Source organism: Camelus dromedarius, chromosome 9 (assembly GCF_036321535.1).
Source record: "Camelus dromedarius isolate mCamDro1 chromosome 9, mCamDro1.pat, whole genome shotgun sequence".
Lineage (NCBI taxonomy): Eukaryota > Metazoa > Chordata > Mammalia > Artiodactyla > Camelidae > Camelus > Camelus dromedarius.
The window spans coordinates 26961321-26974324 of record NC_087444.1 but is presented as its reverse complement, the minus strand read 5'-3'; the positions used below and the strand labels follow the sequence as shown (position 1 = coordinate 26974324).

Sequence of the window (13004 nt, the reverse complement as noted above, 5' to 3'; positions counted from 1 at the left end):
ACCTGTCATTAAAAATCATGCTATGACATAATATTTTAAGATACGAGGAAATGCTCATTATATATATAAATAAAATGGGTTTTAAACAGTATGTACCCTATGTTCCAATTTGATTTTTTTAATTACATAAATATTTACAGAAAATAACTTCACTCTTACATTTGTATCTACACAAAAAAAGCTAACATTTTAATTAATTCAGATATCACATTAGTATTTAACAAGCACCAAGTTTAGGCTAAATGTATAATAATAGTTATCTTAGGAATTATAATTTTTTTCTTTATGCTTATATTTTTTCAAGGTGCAACAATAAATTGCTTCTAAAAACAGAAAAGATAAATATTCTCAAAAAGTCCTGCAAACCTGATCATGCTCATTCCCTAATTTAAATTCCTCAACAGTCATCATCTCCTCTGGAAAGCCCTCTCTCATTCCCCCAAGGCTGGATCTCCCCACACTCCTCGAGATGCCCATCTTACCCTGTACTAACACTTTTCCCACTGCACTGTAAACTGCCTATTTTTTTGACTATATCTCACACTAGACAGGGAGCACAATCTCGTCATTTCCCTAGTGCCTGGCTTATATTTGGTGTCCTATCAATGTGAAATGAACAAATGAACATCTATGCCTCTCTCCATCATCCAAGAGATGCAGAAGAAGAACCCACATCTTTGGAATATAAATGTGTGCATCCAGTACTTAAGACCTTCAAGAATCACCATTCCTTAGCAATTGGTCAGGATGCAAGAAGCTGTACAAGTTCCTTTCAAGGACAGTTCAAGCCCCTGAAGAAATGACCTTATGCAATGAAGAATGACATCACATGAACGTCTACACTACCTGAACATAAGCTGATTATCTACTCACAGAGGATAACTTAAAATAACTTTCAAAAGCTGGGAGAATCATACACCCACTAGATATTCATCAGGTGCCTACTATGTGCCAAGGAATCAGTTCAACTCATCCAATATATTCTCTCTGACAATATTTGCCTCTTCAAACACTGGTACAGAGACTCAAGAAGCTCTATCACAGACCGTCTGTTCTGCTACTACCTGTGTTTCACCCCAGGCATGACTGGTAAACAGGGGAACACATCAGTATAACAAGCTATGTTGATTCTTACATAATTTTTTTTTTAGTTTGTTACTATTTTGAAGCAATCATAGGAAAAAGCTCTCACAAGGAAAGAGAAAGACTTAATGATGTTCAAAGACCTTAGAACAAAGCTGGAAACATACTCAAGGGCCTACTTTTAATATGAGTAGTGGCCAATTGTGGCTTCAAGAACTACTACCTTTCCACTATGTTAACCTGACTGGCAAAGCTGCAAATTACAGATGAAGAAGCAACAAAAGACTTCTCCCTACACAGATGAATGCAGAGGGCTATGCCCTGGGCCAGATTTAATTTCAATGAAAATGGTCCCTTTTAGAAGCTAGTGAAGTCTGCGATCTACAGAGGGGCCCAATTTGAAGGCTATAAAAGATGGACTGACCCGTTGAGGGCAAACACCAACGAGGTGGAGATTTAACCGAGCTGTATTTTTTATTATATTTGGCTTGTTTTTGTTTCTGGTTACAGAGTTCCAAAGGTTTTCAGCCATCTGCCTCAATCCTGTTTTTCCTATAAGCCCTGTTATTTTCAGTGCGTAATTTCCAGAACGTGATGTGCGTATACAGCGCCAGAGCAGCAATGCCTGTGTTTATCACTGTAGCAGGGTCGATTTTTAACTGAAGTAAATTTCTTTCAACAAAACTGAAATTATCCTATTATTATTGATACTTATTTTATTTGGAGTGAAATGGAAGCAGTATTTTTAATATGTAATACACATACACATAATTACACACATATATATTAGATAAGATATGGAAGCACTCTTGCATACCAATCCCCCTAAAAAAAACAAATGGCACATTTCACCCTTTTAAGATAGAACATTGGGAAGTATAAATAAACTGAATATTGACAAACATCAGGAACTGCCACGAGTAAGTCCATCTCAATAAATTTCAAGTTGGCTGCTACCGACTTTCTCTATAGACATACCACATTCTCTTTGAACATTTTTGCCAACAAAGTGGAGACCTCCTCCATAATGTCAGCCAATCACAATGGGGAGGGTATAAAACACCACCCCACAGCCACATAGAAAGCCACACAGTTGAAGCTTATATGTGTTCAATACTTCTCATGAATAAGTCTGACTCTCTAGAAGCGGACTCAGCACACTTCCTTCCAGAGAGAACCGAGAGCCACCCCTAAACGTGGTGTTACCAACGCTGAGAGACCACAAGCCGGAGGAAAAAAAAAAAGAACAGAGTGTAGCACTCAACACAAGGATAACAAAGGTCAGTCAAGGTACTCCATTTATATTTAAGTCAGTCTTCCGTTCACTGATTCAGTCAACAAGTACTTGAATGTGCAAGGATGCAGAGATGGACAAAAGACAACTGGGCTCCTTATTTCACTGATTATGTCTTCCTGATACCCAAATATCTTGCAAATGATTGACTAGTGCCCTGGGGTTCCAAACTCTAATGCCTTCTGGAGCCAGATAAGTAAAGTAAAAGTGAAGCAGAAGGGGTATCTGATAACAGGGAGCACTGGGACAATAATAAGTGAGAGATCACATGCCCCATATAAAGGTATGCTAGTCCATTTTTATCTACCATCAAGGCAAGACAAAATACATGATAGACTAGACCTGGCTCACAGACTGCCATTTTATGACCAGAGCATGTGGACAAGAAATTTCATTTTGTATCTAGATATCTGATTTTAAAAAGATCAACCCCTATTTAAGATCACCTTCCTACAGGTGATGGCTATATAACACACCAGAAGATGATGAGAACTCTGCTATAGAAGAAACAAGTCAGAACAATCTTTCAAGATCAATATTTTGGAAACTGAGCTTGAATGCTTATTTCTTCATTATGACTGAAGAATGCCATTACATAAACAAAGTTTTCATTTGCGCCATTTGTGCCATTCTGTAAAATCAGTACCTATTCCTTAAAAGATGCTCTTCAGGTATAGTTTACTCTTTACAATGTAATCGTCTGAAGCACCAAAGAGAAGTTGAAGAATCTCCATAATCCAAATCACATCTTCACCATAAAGGGTCAAGGGTAGTGTCAACAGACACACACATGAGATATATCGATTACAAACATGATAGTTCTTAGCCCACTCAAAATGTGGTTTCTTGGTTAGAAGTTACAAGATGTCATTTTAGATACACTTGAGTATCATATTTAATTAATGTAATACCATAATTGAGAATGGTATCAGGTTTCTTCTCTTTTTTTTCTTTCAAGGTCAATCAGCATACTGGATATTCCAAGGTCTGTCCTTAAATAAACATCCTATTTTTTACACATGCAACAATTTTAGTTACAGATACACATGTTAATGTATAGGTAGAACTTCTTAATTGCTTTTAAAGCTAAATTTGGACAACAAATTAAATTTCTCAGTATAAGTTACGTAATGTAGACATAGGCTACAAAATTGTTGACATTGGTTATATTCTTGTAATGCAATTTAGCCCTTTTAGTAATGACTATGCAAATAATCAGCCACAGGAAAAGTATTTTACATCTAGCACAACTACCTACTATCACAGAAGTAATTATTATTATTGTCTTGTTTACTGAACTTCAATAAGAACTCCTGAGGTATGTAGATACTTCCAAGGCCAGTGTGAAAACTTCCCTCTAACAGACTCATCTGGCAACCATAATTACCAATGTTAAGGAGGGCATTTCAGATGAACATTAAGCAAGAAATTATCCCCAGAAGGTTCATAAGTTTCAAACTTTAAACGGAGAAATACCGATAGCTCCTAATATGCCTTCTTGATGCGACTTTCCACCCAGGCAAGGTCAGCAGCTCTAACATGACTCTGTATCAATGTGTAGAAAAATCCACACTCCCAACAAGATGAGCTGTGCCCCTGAACAGTATCTACTTTTGGCCAATATCCTAAGAGTGTTGGTTATACTTCGGGAAGCTCAATCAAACATCCCATTTTACCGTGCTTCAACTTTTGGTTTCAGAAATTGCTCTGCCATCTTGAAATAGGCAAAAGTGCTTGGGTGACCCATTGGCCACAATCCGCCAAAGTTCTTCACCAGCTCTCTATCCAACTTCATCTTCTCTATCAGTAGAGAGATGAGGAAGGTAGTAAGGTAGAGAAGAGGTCAACCTGCATCATTCTTTCAAGCAACCCAGGAACATCTTAGCTGGATGGTTCTGCCCCAGAATATATCATGGGGTTTTAGTCAAGATGTTGGCCAGGGCTGTGTTCATCTGAATGCCTGACTGGGGCTGGAGGTTCTGCTTCCAAGGTGGCTCACACACATGCTTGCTAAGTTAGAGTAGGAGGTCTCAACTCCTGACCACATGGACTTCTCCACAGGACTGAAGTGTCCTCATGACATGGCACCTGACCGCACTGGCTAGTGGTCCACAACTGGGCCTGGCCAAGTCCAGAATCATCCAAAGACCCTGCTTGCACAGGAAGCTACCTTGCCTGTTTTCCACTCTTCTTTCACACTGGCCAGCAAATACACCATCGGAAAAGCTTCAGGTGTCCAGAAGCCCCAGAAGAAAAAGCTCATTGTGGGTGAATCACCCCTGAAGTCTCTTACTCAGATGGCTAATTCCACCCCTTGGGGTGCTCATCTCAATTTAGTCAAAAGCCTTGAGAACCAGGCTAGTGTTAATCAATTTACATGCAGGGGAGTCCAGGTCCAGGCTGATCTCTGACTTTGGTTTCTTGGAGGATCAGGAGGCCTTCCGGCTGAAGATGGCTGGTCTCTTAGCTTCCTTATCCTGAACCTTCTCCTGGGGCAAGACCTCTTTGGGGCATTCTCTCCAGGGAAAGAGGGTTGCTTCTTGTTTTGTCCACTTGTCAGGAATCCAAAAGCAAGGAACAGTTGTGTCCAGAGCTAGTAAAACCTAGCTCCCAGAGGCCATGACTATTCTCCATTGTTTCAAAGATGGCGCACTAAGAATGTCTTCCTTGACCACTTTTGATACGCTTTCAAAGAATCCAATGCTGGCCACCTGTGTGGTCCTGGAGACAGGTATCCACTGAGGGTGACGAAGAGCACTGGAAGCAGGGCTCTCATCCCATGTCCTCTAGCAACGTGTTACCACCCACTCCCGACTTCCATGTTCTCTCCTTTCCACCGAGGGCCCTCTTCAGCGCCCCCTCTCGCCCCCAGTGAGCACGACACCCGCCAGGACCGCCCCCACGCCCCGGCCCTAAGCCGGTGGCGGGGGCAGCAGGTGGGGGGAGGGGGGAGGTGGCCGGGTGTCCCCGGGAAGCGGTTTGGCGGGTGTCTCCCGAACCCCCACCCGGCCACCCGCTTCGCGGCCGCCCCCTCAGAACCCCGCCTCGCCCCGGCTGGGCTCCGCTCCGTTGGCCCTCCCCCCTCCCCTCCCGTGCCCCCGGCCCAGCCCGGGCCGCGCACCCCCGGCCCCGCACCCCCGCCGGCCGCCGCGCGGCCCCCCGAATTCCCGGCACGTCCGGCGCTGACTTTTACCTGTACTTTCTGCACTCGAGGCGGCTCGTCGGGCGAGAAACACCTCCCCGGGACCGCTACCTCCCCCGCCCCGGCTCCGCCCGGCTTCCTCCTTCCCCTCCAAGGCCGCAAAGTAGATGGAGTAAGAGAGTGTGTGTGCGAGAGAAAGAGAAAGAGGGAGCGGGCGCGGGCGCCGCGGGAGGGCGGGCGGGCGGCGGGCGGGAGGCGCGCCCGGCCCCCGCCGCCCTCCGGCCGCCGCCGCCGCCGCGGGCTCGGCAACTCCGGCTCGCGCCCGGCCCCAGCCCCGGCCCGGTCCCCGCCACCCGCCGCCCGCGGGCTGGGGCCGACCCGCGCCCCCGCGTCCCCGTACCTCGTAAAGGTCCCCAGAAGCCATGCCAGGCTGCGGAACTTGGCTCGCCGGGTGTGCGCGTCTGCTCGCTCGCGCCCTCCGTGCGTGTGCGCGAGGGGGCCAGTGTGCGCGTGTGTGTGCGCGCGTGTGTGTGTGAGTGTGTGTGGTGTGTTGAGTAAACTGTGTTTTTGCAGAATGACAGGCTTGGGGGCTGCCTATGCGCAGAATCAGAGCGGGCGGCGGCGGGGCTGGCGTAACCGGCAGCGGCGGCGGCGGTGGCGGCGGCGGCGGCGGCACGAGCGCGGGCAGCAGCGACGGCCGCGCAGCACGCCTGGGAGGCACCGACGCGGCCCGAGCGCCGCGGCCCCCGCGACCTGGCGACCCGGCGGCGGTGGCTGCGGCGGGCAACGGCTCGCCCCGGCGCCGCCTGCAGGAAGCCGCCCCGCGCCCGCCGCCGGCCCGGACGCTGCTGCCACTGGGCGAGTCCCCGCCCCCCGGGAGCCCGGCCCGGCCCCCCGGGCGGGGGGGGGGGGGCGGGGGCGGCTGCCCGGCCGCGCCCCGGGGGACCGGTCCCGGAGCCGGGGAGCGCTTGGGCCCGCCCCGCCGCCCGGGCCAGCCTCTGAGGCGGCCGGCGGGGCCCCCGGGGATGGCGAGCCAGGTGCCCAACGGGCGCACCCGGCCCCGACTGCGAAGGGGCGGCCGGGAGGCAGGTAGAGGGTTGCGGAGCTCGGCGCGGGGAAGGGGCCCCAGGCGGGCCCAGCCGGCCCGGGGGCCTCACTTCTTCTCCCACACCCGAGGGAGGGAGTGGGCGCCGCCCTGGGAGACCTAGCCCCTCGGGGCTGCGCGGCCTCTCCCCGGCTGCATAGCCCCTCCCTCCAGTCTGGTTAGTGAGATGTGGAGGCCACAGGGAGGAGGGACGAAATGGGCTATCCCGAGGCGGCAGGACAGCACGCCGGTAAACCCTGGAAAGTAGAGCCGGGCGTGGCCTTCCCTCCACAAACAACCGCCACCCCTCTTTCACTCACTCATCCATTATTCAACAAATATTTTCCAAACTCTACCCAACTACACTGTGTCCCTGGATAGGCAAGACTGGGACCCTGCCCACAAGGAACTTTGAATCCAAGAGGAGATATCAACCAGGCGCACGTGAGGAGGATTCACCCTCTCAGCAAAATGGAGCATCTACTGTGTGCCGGGCTCCAGAGCTGGAGGGACTGGGGAAGCTGTCTGAAATCCGAACTCGTTCTTAAGTCATCTCTTCCTCCTTCATTCCGTATAAGTGGTCACCCTTCTGCTTAAAGATAGAATTAACTCAGGACCTGGGAAGGCAGGCTTTTCTGAAATGAGAAGAAGGGTCTCCCTCATCCCAGCCCCCAAAATACCCAGCTGGTCATTTTCTCCAGTGTGGTGCATCCTCCCTCAGTCTTTTCCTAATTGTGAGACTCTGGACAAGTCACTTTACCCACCTGAGGCTTGCTTTCCTCATCTTTAAATTGGAGATGGTGATACACACCTAAGGTGATGTGAGAATTGAATAGAGGATCTCTGTGTACGTGCAGTGTCCTATCCCAGCAGAACTCCATAAAGCTTATTTGTGTCTGAATTTGGACCCTGCACTGCATTGTAGGGAGGAAGATGGCAAAGGGAAATTATAAAAAAGGGAAGGGTTTAATCTAGAGGGTGTCAAACTTTTAAAAGCCACCAAAATTTCCAATTTAAATAAATTTCACAGAATCTGGACCACATAGTTTTCATGTCTGGCTCATTCTAGAACACATGAGTTCACATATGCTGTTCCCTCTGCCTAAAATGTCCTTTCACGTTGAATCCATCTGGAAAACTCTTCCTCTTCTTGCAGCGGCTTGTTTATCTTTGTATCAGAAGCATCCATCACTATTCCTGGCAGAGAGTGGGTACACAATGAATGTTTGTCAGACAATACCAACAACAGATTTTATACCAATTTCTAGTTAAAATCCCACATTAAAATGGTGAGAGGGAAAAGAAAGTGAGGGTGTAGAAACACATAACTGTATTTGGTTTAGAAACTGTAGAAATTGTTATAGCAGTTCTCTTCCTCTTTCATACTGATATTTTCCCAATGGTCATGGTTTTAAATAATAATAATAAGCAGTTCTCTGTCTGTAGGTCACAAAACAAATTTTAATGATCTTTAATTTGTACTTGGGAATAAATGCGCCACCATAGCATGAGGATGTAATTTCAAAGTAGAAGACAAGAAAGAAACTGGGTTTGGAAATAGTATGCACAGCCAAATTTGAATATATAATCAGTAGTTTTACAAAAACACCAAAAGCTCGACTCGCCAGCCAAATACTCCCTGGGAACTCAAGCACAATTTGAAAAACCTTAGTCTAGACAACAATTGTTTACAGAGTTCACAGGAGGTGATATTCACTATGGATTGGCACGCTCAGGGGATATTTTATTGAGGAGGCAGTACTGAAATGGATCTTGAAGACTCATAGAAAAGGAGGGAGAGTGTTTTACCTGGGGGAAAGAAGTAAGGGTAGGTGGTTGGCAGTGCCAAGATGGGATGGGTGTGAGAAGACTAGAAGGTTGAGTCATGGAAGTCACTTGACATTGAATAATGAACAAGGATCTGTTCATGAAGAGTCCTGAACACCAAGCTAAGAAGCTTGCAAGTTAGCCAGTCAGCAGTGGAAAACTAGCGAAGACTTTTGAATCCATCAAAAGCATGAGGCCATGAAAAGTGCATTAGGAAACAAATTCTAGAAGAGATATGAGAAGTGGACTGCAGGGGTGGAGTTTAGAAGTAGGGAGACCAATTGCAGTGGTCCACGGTGGTGAGGGTAAAAATGAAGAAGAAAAACTGGATTTGCAAGACGTTCAAAAGGAAGAATTTGCTGGCCACAGACTTTCATTATGGTTACTCCACCTACTTCCATAAAGCATTTGATCCAAATCAACAGGACTTGATGACTAACAGGATGTGTGCGTGTGTGTGTGTGTGTTCAGAATTGAGGGAAGGGGTGAGCAACTAAGGAGAGAGAGGATATGGAGATGACTAAGGTTTTAAACTAAGTGACCGAGCTCCGCATCTGTCATAACACCATTTTATTTTGAACTTACCCCCAGACCATTGCTGGCTTCCAGAAAAGCCAGATGCTTCCTAAGTGATGAAGGCAAGGTTCTTCACCCTCTGTAGGAAGGTCAACCCAACCAATAGAAAGTGCTGCTCTAGGTTCTTGAGATTGTTGCTCATGGAGAGTGGAAGACACCTACCATCTTCTACAAACTGGGATAGACTCTTTATACTAGGTGTAATCAAGGGCAACTGATAGAAACTCAAACTAATTTAAAACAGAGAATTTATTGACTCACTTAAATCAGAAAAGGATGGGATTACTCTCAGAATTGGCTAAATTCAAGGTCTCAAAGGCTAAATTCAAGGTCTCTGCCTCTTCCCCTCTGCTGGCATCTTCCTGTTGAAGATGGACTTCCTCCATGCAGCTGAGAATAGGTACCTGGCAGCTCATATCATCCCAGGGTGGAGACCTCAAAACAGTATTTCTAAAACCCAGGGAAAGGCTCTGCTTGGCTAATGTAGATCATGTGCTCTTGTTTTGGACCAATCACTGTAGTCACTCCCTGATAGCACTCTGTGATTGGACAGCTTAAGTCACATGCCCGCTTATGGGGCAGGAAGACTTCAATGATTGGTAGCTTTACTAGAATTACCTGATTGGAACAGAGGCTGAGCAGAAGCCCAAAGGAATGGGGGAATGGATACTGGGAAGACAGATGTTCACTATACGCTAGGACAAGCCTGTGGCAGAAAAGGAACTTAGAAGCAAGGGCAGTAGTTGTGTAGAACATGGCCTTGCAGCCAGTTGAATATCCAAAGACAGATTGTATCCACTGCCCTGACAGTGGCATTAGAAAGTGCCAATCATCTCCTTCTGGTGTTACTTGAGACGTGATCATTACCCCCTGTATAGTGCGGTGATGAACACATAGACTCTAGAGTCAGACTGCCTGAGTTCCAATTCCCTCAACATTACTGCTGGGTATATGCTATGAGGCTCTTTACTTAACCTCTCTGTTTTTCCATTTCCAAATGTATTTGTCATTTATTGCTACACAAAAAAGTATCCCTAAAACTTAGTGGCTTAAAACAAAAGGCATTTCTTATCTTGCTTTCTGTAGGTTCGGTTTTCAGGAACAGCTTAACTGAGCCCACACTCAAGGAGAGATGAATTAGCCTCCACCTTCTAAAGGGAGGGCTGTCAAAGAATTTGTGGATATATTTTAAAACTACGAGACCACATCTGTAAATTGAGGTGATAGATAACCCACAGAGTTATTTTGAGAATTAGGTGAGAAAATCCATGCAAGGCACCTGCCACTAATAAGGGCTGAATAATGTACCTGTTATAATTAACATTACAACTACTATTACTAGTTTCAAATTTGTATGTGTCACTAATATCTTTGAATGTTCAAGATTTCTGTAGAAAGACATTAAGTCAAGTAAAACCTTCAAAACAAATACTGTTCTCAAGCCATGTAGAAACTCTTGCTACTAAGCTGTATTTTTAGCATTAATTTTTAAATATTTTATTTAAATAATGATGATGATAATATTCATAATAATGATAGTAATTAAAGTCGTACTTATTCATTTTCTATAACATGCTCATTATTATAAACTTCTCACTGAACAAAACAAATAATACCTGCCCTCAAGCAGCTTACTATACAGGGGAGGAGACAGTGAATAAAACAAGAGAACAATATACATATATAACATCATTTCATGAATTGTTAAGAACTACAAAGAAAATGAAGCCAGGTAAAGAGACAGAAAGGAACTGAGGTGGGTGTGTGTGCCAGGGCATGGGGAGAGTACTGGCTTAGATAAGGTGGTTCGGTAAGACCTCACTAAGATGGTGACATCTGAGCTGAAAGTCTCAAAAAAGTGAGAGAGAACACACATAAAATCAGAGGACAGAGAACATCGGAGAAAGAAAACAGCAAAGGCAAAGCACTGGGGCTGAGGAAGCTTGGTATGTTCAGGGTCCAGAAGTTAAGCAAGGTGACTGGAGCAGAGTGAGCAAGAAAGAGCGCAGGTGGAGGTCAGTTCAAGAGCTAATCGAGGCCAGGTATATATAAGGCCTTCTAGGCCAGGTAAAGAATTGAGATTCCACTCTTCAGTGATGTGAGAGGTCGCTGGGGGAACCTTTGAGCAAGAGGATATGATAGGATCACTTGGCTCTGGGATGGAGACTGGAATGAAAAGGGACTAGAGGGATGCTGGAAACCATTATGAAAGCCCAGGTGGAAGATCCTAGTGCTGTGGACTAAGGGGGAAGGTGTCAAGACAAAGAGAAGTGGTTGGATTGGAGGTATATGGGGATACGTGGGCTATGAGGAAAGTAGAAGAATCCTAAATTTTTGTTCTGAGTGTCTTGGAGAATGGCAGAGCCATCTACTGAGATTGGGAAACTGGGGAGGAATGTATTTGGTAGGTATTTGTATCTGTATTAGGTTCGGGTGAGGGGAAATCTGTAATTCAGTTTTAAGACATGCTAACTTTGAGATGCATTTAGACATCCCAATGGAGATGAAGGGGTATCCGATATGTGAGTCAGGAACTCAGGCTGGACACAGTGGCAGTGATCAGCACACTAACAGTAAGGACTAGGCACAGACCTGGAAGGAAAGAGGGTCTAGGATGGAATCCTAGGACAGTTTAGCAGTTAGAGGTCAAGAGGAGGGAGAGGAGCCAGCAAAGGAGGCTGAGAAGGGGTGATTGAAATAGGAGGGAATCAAGCGAGTGTTGAGTCCCAAAGCCAAATCAGAGATAGAATATGGATCATTTAATGTCAGTGGGAGGTTGGGTAAGAAAAGAACTGACCATAGGATCTGGCACCTTAGAGATCTTGGACGACCCCTGACAAGACCAGTTTTGGTGGAGCCATAAAGTTGAAAGTGAGACTGGAGTGAGTTAAAGAGAGTTTGGGCAGAGAGGAAGTACAGATGGTGAGCACAGGTGACTCATTCAAGGCCTTTTGCTGTAAAGAGCAGGGAAGTGGGTGAGTAGATGGAGGGGGGGCATCAGATACGGGAAGGGTTTTTAATATAGATGATATGACAACATGTCTGTACAATGATAGGAATGACACAATTAAGAGGAGGAAATTGATGTGCATTAGAGAGAAGACAGCACTGCAGGAAAGGAGTCTGAAAAAGCCAATGGAGAGGGGATACCAAGAGGCCAACATGAAGGGTAGGATTTAGGAGCACTGGGTCCCATCTGTACCGGGTCCCCTAAAATTCATGTCCACCTGGAACCCCAGAATATGACCTTGTTTGAAGATGCAATTAGTTAAGATGAGGTTATACAGGATTACAGTTGGCCCTAATCCAGTAACTAGTGTCCTTAAAATAGAGACAGAGAGAAATAGGGAGAACGCCATGTGACAATGGAAACAGTGATTGGAGCAACGTGTCTAAAAGCCAAGGAATGTCAATGATTGCCAGCAATCACCAGAGGCTAGGGAGGAAGAACTCTCCCCTAGAGACATTGGAGGGAGTATGGTCCTGCTGACACCTTGATTTCAGACTTCTAGCCCCCAGTACTGAGAGAGAAAACATTTTTGATACATTAAGCCATCGAGTTTGTGGTGAGTTGTTATGGCAACCGCAGGAAACTAATACCCCATTCTTTGGAAGGACAAAGCAGGCCAAGTGCATGGCTGCAGATGAAGTCATTAGCAAGTTTGGAACTCAATTATTCTTCATGAAATCATTGGATGAAAGTGAGGGGAAAGGAGAGGTATCAGATAGGGGACAGTGATCTGCCTGGAACAATTCTTGTTTAGTCTATTGTCCCCCTAAAACTATAAATAACACCCCCTTTCACTCCTAAGTCTGTCTAGATTTAGATCAAAATGCATAGTTTCTCTGGTGTTAGATATTTGAAGACAAATTTTTAAATATGAAAAGCTGACTTGGGGAGAAAATATAGTGGTGTTGCTGGAGGTCCTGAAGGCCCACTGGATATTTGTGGTCATAACTTAATCAGACCAGTCCAACCAGTTAGCATGGCTGTGATT

The 13004-nt window shown here is 45.9% G+C and overlaps 1 protein-coding gene across 1 annotated transcript in view; it reads right to left on the bottom strand.

Annotated features, from left to right (window-relative positions):
• Positions 1 to 6297, bottom strand: part of CDYL2 (chromodomain Y like 2) — a 150105-nt gene extending 143808 nt beyond the window's left edge. The window contains exon 1 of the mRNA XM_031458013.2: positions 5920 to 6297. Coding sequence (XP_031313873.1) covers positions 5920 to 5943 — 24 coding nt within the window. The 5' untranslated portion in view covers positions 5944 to 6297. The remainder of the gene's footprint in view (positions 1 to 5919) is intronic.
• Positions 6298 to 13004: the final 6707 nt, after the last annotated feature.